The sequence below is a fragment of the Rhamphochromis sp. 'chilingali' genome (genome assembly GCF_963969265.1).
Source record: "Rhamphochromis sp. 'chilingali' genome assembly, chromosome: 3".
Taxonomy (NCBI): Eukaryota; Metazoa; Chordata; class Actinopteri; order Cichliformes; family Cichlidae; genus Rhamphochromis; species Rhamphochromis sp. 'chilingali'.
This window is the reverse complement of record NC_137931.1, coordinates 27586550-27604568: the sequence shown is the minus strand read 5'-3', so window position 1 is coordinate 27604568 and position 18019 is coordinate 27586550. Positions and strand designations below refer to the sequence as shown.

The 18019-nt window shown below is 43.1% G+C and overlaps 1 protein-coding gene across 1 annotated transcript in view; it reads left to right on the top strand.

The window, feature by feature from the left end:
• Positions 1-18019, top strand: part of LOC308394146 (BCL-6 corepressor-like) — an 89311-nt gene that overhangs the window by 54074 nt on the left and 17218 nt on the right. The window contains exons 6-7 of the mRNA XM_080878315.1: positions 67-294; positions 12706-13061. Of these exons, the coding sequence (XP_080734441.1) occupies positions 67-294; positions 12706-13061 (584 nt within the window). The remainder of the gene's footprint in view (positions 1-66; positions 295-12705; positions 13062-18019) is intronic.

The window sequence follows — 18019 nt, the reverse complement described above, 5'->3', positions numbered from 1 at the left end:
TGATTTTATCTTTTTCTGTTGGGATGCTGGAGTCTTCTCCTACTGACTCACTGGTCTTGATTACAGAGTCATCTCTGGAAGACGTGAAGAAGCTGAAGGTCTGCATCGAGTTGAATGGCCTTCGGCTCAACAAGCCCCGCCTACCCGGGGAGTTCAACCAATGGCTTCCCACTGGTCAGAGATCAGCAGAGGCCAACAGGAAGTTCAGAACAGATGTCCCATCCATCAGGGCGAGGTCAGACATCAGCGAAGGCTGGTGTGAGCCCACATTTATGAGAAGGGATGGAACGAGAGGTAAACCCTCAAATTTTGCTCTTTAAACTTGACACTTTGCCTCAGATGATTCTACGTGTATTCAGGATCCGACTAAAGAACAATAAAAAAATTTAATGTACTGTGAAACTGGAAACTAAAGAATAAAATGTGTTTAGACACGAGTAGAGACATGTCTATAAGCTGACAGCCCATGTCAAGTTTCATGATGATTTGGACTTGTTTCACTTATTAAACCACACTTCTAACCCACGCTGCATGAGGCACACATTTATGTGTCAGCGGCAGACCTCTAACAACTTTTATTCTGAAGGCAGAGCTGTGGGTTCAGAGCAGAAAGCTCTGCTGCTGTTGCTGCTCGTGCTGATGAAATCTCTCTCTGCGTCTCTCTGCTGTCATCAGTCCTCCACCTCTCCATTTCCTCCTCCACCCCCTCTCGTCTCTCCCTCACAGCTCTTTTTCCTCTCTCTGTGATTGCCGGAGCACACGAGTGGAATTACACCAACGACGTATGTGTATGTGAGCGTGTGTGTAAATCTGTGTGTGTATGAACCCGTGCGGCCTCGTGGCGTGCTAATAGCCGTCTAACATCTCCCAGATGGAGCTGTCACACTCGCAGTAATACATAGGGAATGTGTTAGCAGCCTCCTCCTCCTTGTCTCCTTGCTCTGTTTGTTGAAGGCTGCTCGGAGTGGCACTCACAGTCTGTGCTTGTTCTCTTCAGGATGTCAAATTCACTTTAACTCAAACCAAATAAATCCAATTAAATCCAAACCTGCCATTAGTGGTGGTGGTGGTGGTATTGGTGCATCTGACTTACAAAGTCTCTGCTGATTTCATGCACTTGCCTAAGATCTGCAAATTTACTACATGCTAATGATGCTGATAACAAGGTCTGTAAAGCTATTACTTTTTAGGAGAAACAAGTTGGAATTATTGCAGACCAACACGTAATTAATTTAAATAAACCCAAATGCAGCACATTTGAATGCTGTTGGAACTTGATTTGTCAAGATGATACAATCAAAAGCATTGATTTAAATGTGATCCATTTACATCAAAATAGGAATGGACCAAATGGAGCACCCTGTGGTACACCAGATTTATGAAATAATTTAGGTGTTTAATTTGAACAGCCATTGGCTGCTTATGGTTACTTTTCTGCTGTCGTGGAGTTTGCTGGGAGCGCTGAGCAGTTATATTTACCAAAGCATGCACTGCAAGGATTTTGCTCACACTGATTGTTGACTGTATGTCAGTTTTTGTTGTCCAGAAGATTAACTTTACCAATGACTTAAAGCACTTTGAAGATATAGGCAAGGCCTTCTTTGATAAAGACATTGTCTAGATGGGAACATATGTTGCTCTAAACCTGTTTATTGCATTTAGCACTGATGGCCTAATATGCCACCATACCATCAGAGACGCAGGCTTTTGAACTGAGCACTGATAACAAGCCAGATGGTCCCCCTTCTTTTAGTCCAGAGGATGCTGTGTGTTCCATGTTTAAAAAAAAAACAAAAAAAAAACTATTTCAATGTGTCTGATCACAGAACAGTTTTCCATTTTGCCTCAATTTTAAATGAGCTTTTGCCCATTTCTGTATAATGTTCACATAAAGCTTCTTTGCATGATAGAGCTTTAACCTGCAATGGTGGATGGCATGGTAAACTCTTTTTATCTATTTCTGGATGCGTTCCTGAGTCTATAAGGTGGTTTTCATGACAGAATTATCTTTGTTTTTAATGCAGTGCTTCCTGACAGCCCAGAGATCAGAAGCATTCATTACTGATTTTAAGCCTTTTTCCTCACACACAGAGATTCCTCCAAATTCAGTGAATCTTTTGATGATATTGTGTATGTTATATGAGAGATCTTCAACTCTTTTCAATTTTATATTGATAAACTATTAATAACTGCAATTTTTTACAGACTGGTGAAATCTGCCTCTCATGGATGCTCTTTTTATACCCAGTCGTATTAATGATATGTAGTCAGTTAACTTAATAACAATGCCCTCCAATTGTTTCTTTATAGCACCAATGATTTTTCAGGCACTTCCCAACTTTATTGACATGTCTTTCTGTCATTACACTCAAAATAAGGTAATATTGTTTTTATGAAAAACGCCTCATTCTATATAAGACTGAAGCCATATAAGAACTCCTCCTGCATGTATGGGGTAACATGGAATCTGACTGGGCCATGATACTCAATTTAAGAAGCAGCCCGTAGGACAGTCATTGGTGTGAATCTTGGTGGTAACCTAAGAAACCACTAATGGTTGTTGGTGGTAATAGAAGCCATCAGGCTGTAGAAAGAGTACTTTCAAATTTTGTTGGGCCAGGGGACTCCTGAAAAACCACCAATACCTGGGGTCGAGAAAGACTGCTGCCGTGACAAAAACAGAGGCTATACAGAAGGACTTTTTGTTGGCCTTAAAGAGGTTCCAGTAAACCATTCAGAAACTCAGGAAGGGAAAGCAGGGCTTGGTATTTTTGGTCGGGGAGTTGCTGGTGCACATTGTGAATACTGCCATGTGGTGGAAGTGGTACTTTGAAAAGCTCCTTCCTTCCTGCAACAACACTGTTGTTGGTCAAGTTTACCAAAGGAAGCAGAGACTGAAAACTTGCTGAATATCTGGGCAAAAGTTGCAAAAGTTTCCCCCTAAAAGCTCTAGAAATTGTTGGGCAGTCTTCAGACACACCTTTTCAGGGATACATGAACATCTGGAACAGTACCTATGAGGTAGCTGGGAGAGATTGTGGTTCTCATTTGCAAAAGGGTTCCCTCATATGTGATTCAATTGTCATGGTAACACACTGTTCAGCCTGTTGGAGAAAGCTGAGACGGAAGCTTGGACCCTCTTTTCCTTCTCCAAAAAATTCCACCTTGGAACAGTGGGAAAGCTCTGTACTAGGGGTGCAACGATACACAAAATTCACGGTTCGGTTCGATACTTTGGTGTCACGGTTCGATATTTTTTCGATACAAAAAAAATGTTCATGCCTTTTTAATTTGTCATTTATTAAAATTATAAATATATATTTTAACACAAAAGTACAGTTTTTAAATTTAACCCTAACCCTTGTGCGTGTTGTTTTTTAGCTCGTCATATTGCAGCCACAGAAATTCTTTTGTCCATGAAACCATAAAGCTGCACTTTCTTTTTGCCTTATAGTCTGATTTGTCATAACTTCTCCGTTTTGTGGTAAGCTTTTCTTTGGCTGTCACTTCTTCACCCTGACCTGTCTTATTTGGCTCAGCAGAACTAAAATCTGTCTGTGAAGGTTCTCAATCATCCAGGTCATCGTAGTGAAATACAGTGGGGCAAAAAAGTATTTAGTCAGCCACCGATTGTGCAAGTTCCCCCACCTAAAATGATGACAGAGGTCAGTAATTTGCACCAGAGGTACACTTCAACTGTGAGAGACAGAATGTGAAAAAAAAATCCATGAATCCACATGGTAGGATTTGTAAAGAATTTATTCGTAAATCAGGGTGGAAAATAAGTATTTGGTCAATAATAAAAATACAACTCAATACTTTGTAACATAACCTTTGTTGGCAATAACAGAGGTCAAACGTTTACTATAGGTCTTTACCAGGTTTGCACACACAGTAGCTGGTATTTTGGCCCATTCCTCCATGCAGATCTTCTCGAGAGCAGTGATGTTTTGGGGCTGTCGCCGAGCAACACGGACTTTCAACTCCCGCCACAGATTTTCTATGGGGTTGAGGTCTGGAGACTGGCTAGGCCACTCCAGGACTTTCAAATGCTTCTTACGGAGCCACTCCTTTGTTGCCCGGATGGTGTGTTTTGGATCATTGTCATGTTGGAAGACCCAGCCTCGTTTCATCTTCAAAGTTCTCACTGATGGAAGGAGGTTTTGGCTCAAAATCTCACGATACATGGCCCCATTCATTCTGTCCTTGACACGGATCAGTCGTCCTGTCCCCTTGGCAGAAGAACAGCCCCATAGCATGATGTTTCCACCCCCATGCTTCACAGTAGGTATGGTGTTCTTGGGATGCAACTCAGTATTCTTCTTCCTCCAAACACGACGAGTTGAGTGTATACCAAAAAGTTCTACTTTGGTTCCATCTGACCACATGACATTCTCCCAATCCTCTGCTGTATCATCCATGTGCTCTCTGGCAAACTTCAGACGGGCCTGGACATGCACTGGCTTCAGCAGCGGAACACGTCTGGCACTGCGGGATTTGATTCCCTGCCATTGTAGTGTGTTACTGATGGTGACCTTTGTTACTTTGGTCCCAGCTCTCTGCAGGTCATTCACCAGGTCCCCCCGTGTGGTTCTGGGATCTTTGCTCACCGTTCTCATGATCATTTTGACCCCACGGGATGAGATCTTGCGTGGAGCCCCAGATCGAGGGAGATTATCAGTGGTCTTGTATGTCTTCCATTTTCTGATGATTGCTCCCACAGTTGATTTCTTCACACCAAGCTGCTTGCCTATTGTAGATTCACTCTTCCCAGTCTGGTGCAGGTCTACAATACTTTTCCTGGTGTCCTTCGAAAGCTCTTTGGTCTTGGCCATGGCGGAGTTTGGAGTCTGACTGTTTGAGGCTGTGGACAGGTGTCTTTTATACAGATGATGAGTTCAAACAGGTGCCATTCATACAGATAACGAGTGGGGGACAGAAAAGCTTCTTACAGAAGACGTTACAGGTCTGTGAGAGCCAGAGATTTTCCTTGTTTGAGGTGACCAAATACTTATTTTCCACCCTAATTTACGAATAAATTCTTTACAAATCCTACCATGTGGATTCATGGATTTTTTTTTCACATTCTGTCTCTCACAGTTGAAGTGTACCTCTGGTGCAAATTACTGACCTCTGTCATCATTTTAAGTGGGGGAACTTGCACAATCGGTGGCTGACTAAATACTTTTTTGCCCCACTGTATATATCCTGCCGCACTCACATAAGCTCAGCGATTCTCTGCGCGATCAACCTCTCACATGTTTAAGCTGCGGGAGATTTCACTTGTCATGTTTGCATAGTAAGCTAACGATTAATAAGACTATGTCAGAGGAATTGGTGCACAAATTATCATCACTCACAGATCAGTGCTGTCGCTCTCTATACACAGTTCGCACGATTGCAAAGTGAAAGCAAAAAAACAAGCGCAAATTCAAACACGATTTCAATATGTCACATATTGACAGTGGCTCACCCAATGACATAATTACCCAGCTACATTTCTGAAAGAATGCAAAAGCATTGACATATATTTTTCCTTCCTACAATAGCCCGACAGGCAGGGGAGAGATAGCCCCGGGACGTCGGGCTAGCGATATTGCGAGCCCTGTATCTGATTGAGGAATCACTCATCTTTGGAAAAGAGAGTTTATTACAGAGAAATGTCTCTTTCCAAAATAAAAGCTATACTATCCGCTTCTTCTGGGCTATATTCTCAGCAGCATATTAAACATATCAGGTCTCCATAAGGAGAATCCTGTGCTAACAGCTGTCTAAATGACTCGGCTAAAGTTTGTAGCATGCATGCTTGTTGTTTTTGTCTTTGCACTAGGATGATGTCGGTGTAAATGTGCAGTCATATTCGTTGTGTTCCCACTAGTGCTTTCAGGTTAATCTCGTTGAAATAACCTTAACGCCACAACACGGCAAATCTCCGTTAACGAGCTACCCTATACAGAGGGGCTAGACGGCCAACACGTTAACGAGCTAACTGCGCTAACACACTAGCTCCCACCCATGTAATTGAGCATTGCATGGCACATCCAACATACTGTTTTACTTTAGTCCATGACTCGCTTACCTTCAGGGTCATACGTCACATGAAAACCAAAATAATTCCAAACGCCAGATCTGAATGAGGGTGGGGAGGTCCACTTCTGTCTCGCTAGCTTGCCCTGCGCTCTTCCTTCTGACCATCCTGTCTGTGTTGAGTGCTCAGTGAATCTGCGTTCGACTACTCCGCCTAGGCTGCACTCTCGAGCCTAGGCGGAGTAGTCAAATGCAGATTCACTGAGCGCTCAACACAGACAGCATCGTCAGAAGGAAAGTTGATCAAATAAATTACAAATTTTGTATTGTTCTTTTTTTTTCTCCCCTTTGGTTTTCTTTCTTTCTCTCCCCCTCTTTCTTTCATTCTTTCCCCCTGTCCTATCCCACAGTCATGTCTGTCCCGTTTGCAACTGAAAATAAAATAAATTCATAATTATAATAAAGGTCAATCAAATGGACCAATATGATGATCCACTTAAAATAAATCCTCTTGGCATCTTTCTTGGCCTCAAGACAACAATTCTGATGGCTATAGATCCAAACGGGACACAAAAAAAAAAAAAAAAAAAAAATTGAAAAAAAAAAATTGAAAAAAATTGTATTGTTCGATACATATGCGTACCGAACCGAAAGCACTGTATCGAACGGTTCAATATCGATACGAATATCGTTGCACCCCTACTCTGTACCCATGGGATCATGGGAGTTTGACAATCAAGTCTGCATGTGTCTTATAAATTTGGAGAATATTTTTTTCCAGGTTCCCTGAGGTGAAGTAAGAGGTCCTCTTAACTGTATAACTACAGGTTTCATGAGTCACAGTTACCTGTGGTCATACCTCAGTATAAGCAAGCCTTGACATAATATCAAGCATGTCTTGGTGGGTGTTAAACTCCATAGAGGATGTCCCTTGTTGCCATTTCTGTTATTCATGGACAGGATCTCAGGCATAGCTGGGAAGTGGAGAGTGTCCATTTTGGGAACTTCAGGATAGCATCTGATTTTTGCAGATGGTCTGGTTCTGTAGGCCTCAGAACATACTTTTGACACATACTGGGACGTCTGAAGCAGAGTATGAAGCAACTAATATGAGTGTCAACATTTCTAGTCTGAGTCCATAATTCTCTGCAGGAAAAGAGCAGATAAGTTCTTCTATGATGCAGGAGAGTTGCTGCCCCAAGTAAAAGAGTTTATCTTGTTTATAGAGGATGATAATGTGGACCATGAGATTGACCAGTGCTGCATTCACAGCCACAGGGGAGTTGTACCAGACCAGACAACCAGACACCCTACCCTTATCTGGGATCACTCTTTGAGGGTGTTTTCATATCTATAGTTTGATTACTTTGGTCTGAATCAGTTGGTGAGTTTGTAACCTTGTAGCTTTTCCATGTGGTTTGGGTTGTTTTCACACAGAGAAAAATCAGAGTGAACTCAAAGTTAACCAAAATACATGACAATGAAATACGTGAGAATGTTCAGTCCGCTTATTACTGAGATGTCTGGGTTGGGAGCAACAAAAGTAAATACAGGAACACATTGCAGTCTTCTGATGTATCCGAGAACACTGAGAATTCATGTTCATCTCACAGCTAGTTGCTGGTCCATACACAACTTTGTACATCATAGTGCAATTCAGTATTCCAGAATGCAAAGCATACAAGTAAGTTTTTTAGCTCAAACTTACAACATACTAGGGTGCCGGTTTGGCTCAGTCGGATGAACGAGCGACCATGTTCCGCATGGTTGAAAGTAGGGCTGCCACAAACTATTATTTTGATAGTCGACTAGTCACCGATTATTTTAGCGATTAGTCGACTAATCAGATCATGCATCCATTGGACGTAAAAGTACAGCTTACTGCACAAGCATGCATCTGCTCTTATATAACTATCATTAGCTTACAGCTTTAAGTGTGTAAGGTATGTGCTAACTAAAAATAAAGACAAGATGATAGTTTATTAAATTTTAATGAAATTTGCAGATTGTTTTGGTGAAGTTTAATAAACTCCTTGCTATCTAAAATATAACAGGACACCGGAGTATATTCTCCAGCATCTCACACTTCTGATAATCATTTGTCTGCTTGACGTTTATTCAGCTGTGTAAAAACTAGAAGTTTAATCTCAGCCAAACCGATTTACTCAGGAACAAATAAAATACTACAAAAAGCCAAATAATAACATATTTAAGTTATCTAAGTGACTTATATATGTTTAACCTGAGTAGTGGTGGGTTTGAAAACGATTTGCCGGGAGTCCATTGTTCTCACGGGCTCTAGTGAGCCTTGCCCCCGGCTAGCTATCGAGCTAGTGGGTAACAGACGTCTCCGAAAACGTCGGAGCGCTTTTGAAAATATGTGGTGTCTTGATAAACTGAGCAGATATTTGAGATTTACACGGCTACATTCTCGTCTGAAAATATGTTAAACGTTTATTTTGTGACCCAGAAAGAATAATAAGAGTAATATTAAAACTAACTAGCAGCCACCATTGTTGGAAACTGAGCTGGGCTGCGCTATTAATTCTGTGATACAGTTTCTTCTTCTTCGGGGTTTAACGGCAGCTGGCATCCTTGTACATGCAGTGCTGCCATCTTCTGTTTCAGTCCATTATTACACTCTTAAATCCTACTACTTATCCCTGCGTCTTTTGTGATCTCATAAAGCTTCAAACGACGCATCGACTATCAAATCAGTCGTTGACGAAATCGTTGACGAAATCGTCGACGTAATCGTGACTCTTCGACTAATCGTGGCAGCCCTAGTTGAAAGCAGCCAGCCCGGGTTCGGGTCTGGCCCGTGGCCCTTTGCTGCATGTCATCCCCTCTCTCTTCCCCTCCGCTTTCCAGTATATATTCACTGTATTTATCCAATAAAGCTAGTCAAAAGGGCCAAAAATATATATTTAAAAAAACTTGCAACATAACTGGTAACAGTTCATTTGTAACTCTCTTGTTCAAAGGGTCTCAGTGCTGCTGTTTTGGACCCAGTGCGATTACTATGTTCACACCTGCACAAACAAACCGCGCCAAGGGGGAAAACAGATTAAATACCGAAGGTGTGAAAACACCATGAGATATATTGGAGAGTTCAGATAATGGGAGGGAAATTGGAGCAGAGTCACTACTTCATTGTGTCAAAAGGAGCGAAAAGATTAAAAGCTCCAACTCTAAAAAGTTCTCATTGTAACCTGAAGCCAAGTGAGGAAGATACAAAGTGATAGAAACGCTCCTGTTGAATTCTATTCGTAAGGCTCTTCTTCTTCACAAGCTCAAGAAAAACGTTTGTTGGTCAATTTCATGACTTTTTAGACCTGGGGATAATGTCACCAGTTGTGACATTATTTATAGGCAACCTCTCCTAGTGAGTGTGGTCGTGGGCATTTGAAGGAAAATTACTATTTACTGTGTACTTTGAACTATATTGAAAGATAGCCATCTCCATTCTGTTCTATAAAGACTATGTTCAATCCTAGTTTTATTCAGTTCACTGATCTTTACAACTGAGATAATGGAACTTGGGGAACACAGTAGAATTTTCTTCTACGATCGATCGATATGCACAGTCGCACCTGAAAGCACCAGGTGTTTGCAAGAGGGGCGTGGCCAGTGATTCCAGATAATGATCATGTCATGCTTGAGAAAACAATGAATGCTGCAGTTTGATGATTAAAATGAGGAGCTGTTTTACTGCGACACATCCAGAGGGATTCGCACAGACACACACACTCAGTATTAGCCCTGTATGTGTGTGGGTCTTTACACGTGTCTCTAATTTTGTGCGTCTGCGCAAACTAGCTTCCAGTAAATGATAAATTCCTGTTTAGTAGCTTCACACATTCACGTGCGCCCTCATTATGTGCTGTATATGTTAATCCTATTCACAGAGAATGAGTACGTAGGTGAATAAAGTGTGTGTGTGTGTGTGTGTGTGTGTGTGTGTGTGTGTGTGTGTGTGTGTGTGTGTGTGTGTGTGTGTGTGTGTGTGTGAGTTTGTGTGTGTCCAGGCTGATAAATAATTCAGCAGATGGAAGCGGCGTGACTCCCCGTCGGCTCTCAGAAAAAACCTCTGGCTGTGTGTGTGTCTGTGTGCATGCGCGTGCAGTGGCATTTACACATTAGCGGTTGTGTGTGTGTGCGTGAGCGTGTGAGACGGCACAGCATGTGTGTGTTTTTCTGTGTGAGTGTTTCCTCCAGGCGTCTGCAATGGAAAACATTGCAAGCACTCTCTCTCTCCTCCCCTCCCCCACTATTTGCTACCTCGTTCGCCCGTTCACTCGCTCGCTCGCACGCCTGCTTGCTTGCTGCTCCACTCAAGCGAGGAAGCTGTGTGTTTCTTTGTTCCTCTCTCACGCTCTCTCTTGCTCTGTCTCTTATTATCTAACCCGTCCCCGGCTGAAGGACAGACGGCGGCTCATTTTGGGCGATGAATAGAGTCTTTGCACAAACAGGAGAATGATCACAAGCTGCAAGAAAAGTTTAAGTTTGTCGCACAAATTGGCCATTTTTAAGGTCACCCTGAAAATGTATTGACTCCAATTAACAGAATACAATTTTTAAGTGACGTCCACATTTAGGTTGGACATACGTTGACAGCTGGCAACTTGGATAAAAAATACCATTAACACAAAGCCATGGAACTAATTTTTCTATCATATCTGGTGTGATCTGTGTTTTAAACTGTCCTCATTTTCATTCATAACTCTAACTCAGCACTTCTAAGGGATATCATCATCCTTGATGTCCATCCAGCCTAAATCTCCATCAAGTCCCTGAAAAATCTTAGAACACGACATATTGTTCTAAAATAAATTAACTGTGGTGTATCACATCTTTGGAAGTTTCGTTTTTCTAGCCATACTTAGGCCTGTTTACTGCCACACCTGTTGTCAATCAAGAAATAACTTAAATAGGACCTGTTTGACAAAGTGGAGTAGACCAAAAGCTCCTCAAAAGCTAGACATCAAGCATAATCCAAGGAAATTCAGGAACAAATGAGAAAGGTAATTGTGATCTATCAGTCTGGAAAATATTATAAAGCCATTTCTAAAACTGTGGGATTCCAGTAAACCACAGTGAGAGCCATTATCCACAAATGGCGAAAGCATGGAACAGTGGTGAACCTTCCCTGGAGTGGCTGGCCAACCAAAATTACCCCAAGAGTGCAGTGAGGACTCATCCAAGAGGTCACAAAGACCCCAGAACAACATCCAAAGAATTGCAGGCCTCAGTTAAAGTCACTGTTCATGGCTCTTCCATAAGAAACAACATTCATGGTTCATGGAACCAGGAATTTTGCTGTCTACAAAAACATCCTAAGAAGAATGTCCAGGCATCTGTTCATGACCTCAAGAAGAAGTGCACTTCAGTCCATCTCTGAAGAAGAACAAACTGAAGAATTTGGAGTGGCCTAGTCAAAGACCTGACCTGAATCTGATTGAAATGCTGTTGCATGACCTTAAAAAGCTGGTTCATGCCCCAAAACGCTCCACTTTCACTGAATTACAATAATTCTGCCAAGATGAGTAGGTCAAAAAATCTCCACAGTGCTGTAAAAGACTCAGTTATGACAAACACTTGAATTGCAGTTGTCACTGCTAAGGGTGGCCTAACCAGTTATTAGGTTTAGGGGGCAATCACTTTTTCACACAGAGCTGTGTAGTTTTGGATTTTTTTCCCCCTTAATAATAAACACCTTAGTTTAGAAAGTGAATTTTGTGTTTGCTTGTGTTATCGTTGTCTAATATTTGAATTTGTTTAATGATCTGAAAAAAAAAGTGTTACAAACATAAAAAATAGGAGATCAGAAAGGGGCCAAACACTTTTTCACAACAACTCTAGGTCTTCAATATATTCTCTGTCAGAAACAAGCCATCCTGTCTCTTTAACCCTCATCCATCCATCTATTATCTTGGCTTATCCAAAGTCAGGTTGTGGTGGCTAGCATCTCCCTTAGAGATAGGATGAAGAGTTCAGTCATTTGAGAGCAGCTCAGAATAGAGCTGCTACTCTTCCACAGCGAAAGGAGCCTATTGAGGTAGTTTGGACATCTGACAAGGGTGCCTCCTGGGTGAGATATCCCAGCCATGTCCAACCGGGAGGAGGCCCTGAGGAAGACCCAGGACACGCTGGAGGTTATATCGCTCTGCCGGCCTGGAGATGCCTAGGATGTTCCCCTGGAGAGAAGAGGATGTTGTACTTTCACCTACAAATTTGTTTCTAGAGATTACTGAATCCATTATATTTTCTCCTAGCGTCATATAAATTGCACTTCAGGATTTATAAAAACTAAAATAGAATTAACAACGTCTGATTCAAGACTGAGATATCTGTTAGATGGATTGTGATAAAAAGTCATTCTTATCTCTGGATAAATTGGAATCACTGTGACCGTCAGCATTTTAATGTAACTTTAATTAGTGACCAGATACCTGCAGGACATGCGTTCTGTTCACAGCCAAAACAGTGATTTTATACCTAACATAATGCTTTTAGTCATTGTTCAAGTATTTCCACCACGATAAACAAGTTGATACCTGATGACTTTTTAAAAAAATTATTATTAATATCATTTGTAATTTTGAATCAGTTCTGCCAGAATTTATGTTTTGACCAGAAACAATTCATCCCTGATTTGTCTTTTGTTTTTTCTTTCAGTTTTCCACATGGCCCCCCATCCCTCATCTCCTACCCATCTACCCCGGCAATCATCCAGCTCTGTACCTCGGCAACCTGCTCCCACATCTTTTGCCACCTTCACTTCCTTCCACCTTCAGGACAAGCATCAGAAGTTGAAGGAGAGCCACAAGGTGTCAAATTTCCTTCCTTCCTTGCCTTCTCTTCCTCCCTCTTTCTCTTCATCACCTGACCCCCATCCATTCCGCTGCCATGATGATGACCCAGACAAGCCGAAAGGCAAGCGTCCCTGCAAGACGAAACACACCAGAGGAGAAGCAGCAAAGGCGGAGGGACAAGACGAGGGTGGAAGTGATGAGGAAGAAAGGAACGGGAAGGTCAGTTTTTTTGTTTTTTTCTCTTTATAAAATGTGATTTATTTATTATTTATTTAGAACGAATGGATTTTTGAAGGACACCTTGAATAGAACTGTGAGCATCTGAGAGAAAGTGCAAGAGGTCATCTGTGTATATGCTTAGTTTATGTGCTCTATTTCTTCCGCTGCGTATTAGCAAGGGGATTACTGGCCACATCAAAAGAATAGAGGACAAGACCTCTGACTCATTTCCTCTCAAAATATGAAAATAGAAAAGTGTGATTCATTTTATTTTGCCATCACACATAAAAATAATGAGACAGGCAGGCCACCTTAGATTTAAACTGCACCCTTCAAATGCACACAAATGTGGAGAAATTGAGTTTGTTTTTGGTTTTCTTGTTTACTTAAATGCAGAAATGGTAACACATGCAAATGATGTGACTCAGAATGACTCAAACGCCCACACACTCACCCAGAGGGATGATGTCAAGAGGGAGCGCTTGTTTAACTCCTTGATATCGTTTTATATCTGTAGTAATACACCACAGCTGAAGGTAAAATCTAAGTGTCTAAATCAGGTGCTCGTCTGTGGACCGAAAAGAAAAGGGCATCTGGAACCGTTGTTTTATATTTGGTAAAACAAGTCCAGGTCACAACACCCACCAGTCTCTCTGGACAAAATGGTCCCTATAGGTTTGAAATACGATGGCTAGAAGTCAAAGTCTATGAGATAAGTGTGAGATATCCTAATCCTCAAGAGAAGTCTAAGCTAAAATGCCCATAAAACCAGTAACCAGTTCAAGATACCCATAAAACTGTCTTGGTATAATGACAAAACCTAAACGAGTCGCACATGACTAAAACAAGATGGCAACAAGTCCAAGTAAAAACATAATTTCTGCAGAAATGGCCAGGACGGTTTTCCAACACTCTATTTTTCGGTCTTGTTGTTTGTCCTCCCTCTCGTCTCTTTTCCGTCTCTGTTAATCGCTGCAATTATCGTCCTGATTGGAGCTCACTGGGAAAACTCAGCAGGGACGTATGTGTGTCTGCGTGTATGTGTGTGTGCATGCGCGTGTAATTCAATTCGCTGCAGATTAAACTGAAGGAGAGAGCGAGCGAAGGAAGGAGGGAGGGATGGAGTGACTGAAGGTTATGAAGGAAGAATAATATTCTCCACATGTACTGCTGGTGTGCGTGTGTGTGTTCATACTGTGTGTGTGTGCGGGCGGAGGATTGTGTCGTTTTGACAGCTGCTGCACCGGAGATTTCCTCCGGGCAGCGAGGACACAAACACACGCTCACACACGCACACACTTTCTCTCTCTTCTCGCTCAGCCCTCCTCCTCCTTGTTGGAGTCTGCTGCGCTAGAAAACACACACACACACACCTCCAGGGCAAAGCTCGCATCCTGTTTGCCGATGCGTGGCGGCGAGCGGCTTCGTTTGACAGACGCCTGCACACGCACATTACACACTCACACAAACACCCTGACACACATAAAAACATTAACACGCACACACCGTCTGGCTGCTAAGCGGTGGAGGCTGTTACGGTGGCGTCAGCAGCTCAGCGCTGCATTTTCATCCAGCTCTACCTGCTTCTGATTTGATTAAAAGTACAGAATATATTTGTGTATATTTAGGTTTGTTTCTGCTTGAATACCACAGAAAATACTTTTCATCACTGGAAAAAGATCAAGAAAATGTCCTCATTTATTAAAGTGACCAGTTAATTTTAATGTAAATATATTAGGACCATTATCAAATTGCTTCTGCCAATATTGTGAATGTTTAGTGTTTGTTGGTCTTGGTTTTGTTTTTCATTAATCTGGCAGTTCTGCCAAAGAGCTCCTGAGCGATGAACACTTGTTGAACTCACAGCCTTGAACCTTAATGTCGAAATAATTAACTCTTTGCAGGACCCAGTATCCTCTGGTTGGCTGATAGTTGTGTAGTGTGGTGCAGTAGTAGTAATTGCATTGTTAGTTTTGATCTGATTTAGACTTACTGTATGCTAACGTCAAGGATGCATACAGCTCCTCCTCCCTCCCCCCACTTGGTAGGTCAGATCATAACCTGATTCACCTCACCCCCCGCTATGTGCCAATTGTGAGGAGGGAACCTGTGACCACCAGGACTGTTAGGAGGTGGTCAGAGGAGGCAATAGCGGAACTACAGGGCTGTTTCGAGGTGACCGACTGGGAAACACTCTGTGAGCCTCACGCCGAGGACATCAATGGGCTTACTGAGTGTATCACAGACTACATAACTTTCTGCACCGACTCCATTGTTCCAGCTCAGACTGTTCATTGTTACCCAAATAACAAGCCGTGGGTGACTAAGGACATCAAAGCCCTCCTCAACAACAAGAAGAGGGCTTTCAGAGGGGGCAACAAAGAGGAGGTGAGGAAGGTCCAGGTGTTACTAAAGGACAAGATCAGAGAGGCTAAGGACAATTACAGGAGGAAGCTGGAGTGGAAACTCCAGCAGAACAGCATGAGAGAGGTGTGGAGGGGCATGAAGACCATCACTGGATTCAGGCCAACCAACAGCAGGGGAGCTGAGGGAGGTGAGAATAGAGCCGACGAGTTGAATCTGTTTTTCAATAGATTCGACACCACAGTGTCTGCTCCCACCCCCACAACCTCACCTGCAGTCAGCCTGGAATCCAGAGCCACACCACTGTGCCAGCCTCTCTCTTCACATGTTGCCTCCTGTGAGATTCCTGACACCCCTCCCCCACCCATCACCTTCACTCAATACCAGGTTGAGATGCAAATGAGGAGACTTCACTCAGGCAAGTCTGCTGGACCAGACGGAGTGAGTCCCCTTGTCCTCAAGGCCTGTGCCCCCCAGCTGTGTGGAGTCTTTCATAAACTGTTTATGCTGAGTCTGAGTCTGCAGAGGGTCCCGGTGATGTGGAAGACATCATGCCTCGTCCCTGTACCAAAGACGCCTCGTCCCAGTGGCCCCCAGGATTACAGGCCCGTGGCACTGACCTCCCACATCATGAAGACCCTGGAAAGGCTCATCCTGGACCAGCTGCGACCCATAGTAAGACCACATCTGGATCCCCTTCAGTTCGCTTATCAGCCTCGTCTCGGAACAGAGGACGCCATCATCTACCTGCTCAATCATGTCTACACCCATCTGGACCAGCCGGCGAGCACTGTGAGGGTCATGTTTTTTTACTTTTCCAGTGCTTTCAACACCATCAGGCCGACCCTCCTGGGTGATAAGTTAGCAGCGATGCAGGTGGATGCTTCTCTGGTGTCCTGGATTGTTGATTACCTGACAGGAAGACCACAATATGTACGTCTCCCACAGTGTGTGTCTGACAAGGTGATTAGCAACACAGGGGCACCACAGGGGACTGTCCTCTCCCCCTTCCTCTTCACCCTCTACACCACAGACTTCAGCCACTGCACAGAGACCTGCCATCTTCAGAAGTTTTCTGATGACTCTGTGGTGGTTGGATGCATCAGCAGGAATGATGAGACAGAGTACCGGGCTGTGGTCGACTCCTTTGTCACGTGGTGTGAGCAGAATCATCTGCAGCTCAACGTGGCAAAGACCAAGGAACTGATCATGGACTTCAGGAAGACCAGGAAACACTTGACCCCTGTTTCAATCCAGGGGGTCAGTGTTGACATTGTGGAGGACTATAAATACCTTGGAGTACACATTGACAATAAACTGGACTGGGCTAAAAACACCACAGCACTTTACAGGAAGGGCCAGAGTCGTCTCTATTTTTTGAGGCGACTGAGGTCCTTCAACATCTGCCAGAAAATGCTGAGGATTTTCTATGAGTCTGTGGTGGCCAGTGCGATCCTCTATGCTGTTGCATGCTGGGGGAGCAGGCTGAGGGTCGCAGATGCCAACAGACTTAATAAACTGATCCGTAAGGCCAGCAATGTTGTGGGGATGGAGCTGGACTCCCTCAAGGTGGTGTCGGAGAGGCGGATGCTGTCCAAGATAAAGACAATGTTGGATAACACCTCCCACCCACTCCATGACATGTTGGTCAGTCACAGGAGCTCGTTCAGTGAGAGACTGAGATTACCGAAAAGCACCACTGAACGACACAGGAAATCATTCCTGCCTGTGGCCATCTCCCTGTACAACGCATCCACTTAACACACTGTTTGCTGCTACAACTACACGTTTCTTTTCCAAATATTTATTTATAAGTGACTTATGTATGTATGTATGTATATATATGTATATATTGTATTATTCTTAGTTAGCGTATTGTCTGTCTTGTCTTAATGTTGGTTTAAAATGGAGCACTGTAACAAAAAATAATTTCCCCCAGGGATCAATAAAGTATTCTGATTCTGATTCTGATTCTGATTTCCCAGTTTGCTGCTATATCCAGTTTACTCTGCCGATACAAAAGAGAGAAGTCATCTTGATTTTTCGCCAAATCATCCAATTCTGACCTCCTTGTTGTTTGCATGATGGACAGGCTGATAGATGTGGTCAGGCAGGAGTCTCCATGGACTGTGATGTTTAAAGATGACACTGTGATCTGTAGTCAGAGTAGACATTAGAAGTAGTGAAAGTTGATGAGTTTAAATTCCTGGGGGTCAACCATCCAAAATAAAAGACGGTGCATAAGAGAGCTGAAGAAGAGAGTGCAGGGAGGGTGGAGTGGGTGGAGACAGGTGTGCAGGGGGATTTGTGACAGGACAGCAACAAGACTGAAATGGAATGTTTACAAGATGGTAGTAAGAATTGCTGTGATGTATGGTTTGGAGATGATGGCACTGGTGAAAAGACAGGAGGCTGAGCTGAAGATGTTTAGATTTTAATTGACAAGATTAGAGACTGGACAAGATTAGAAATGAGTACATCTGCGGTTGAGCTGCTGAGGTTGAGCATTCTGGAGACAGAGAAGCAAGGCTGAGATGGTTTGGACATGTCCAGAGGAGGGATAGTGGATAGAGCAAAGGATGGAGATGGAGCTG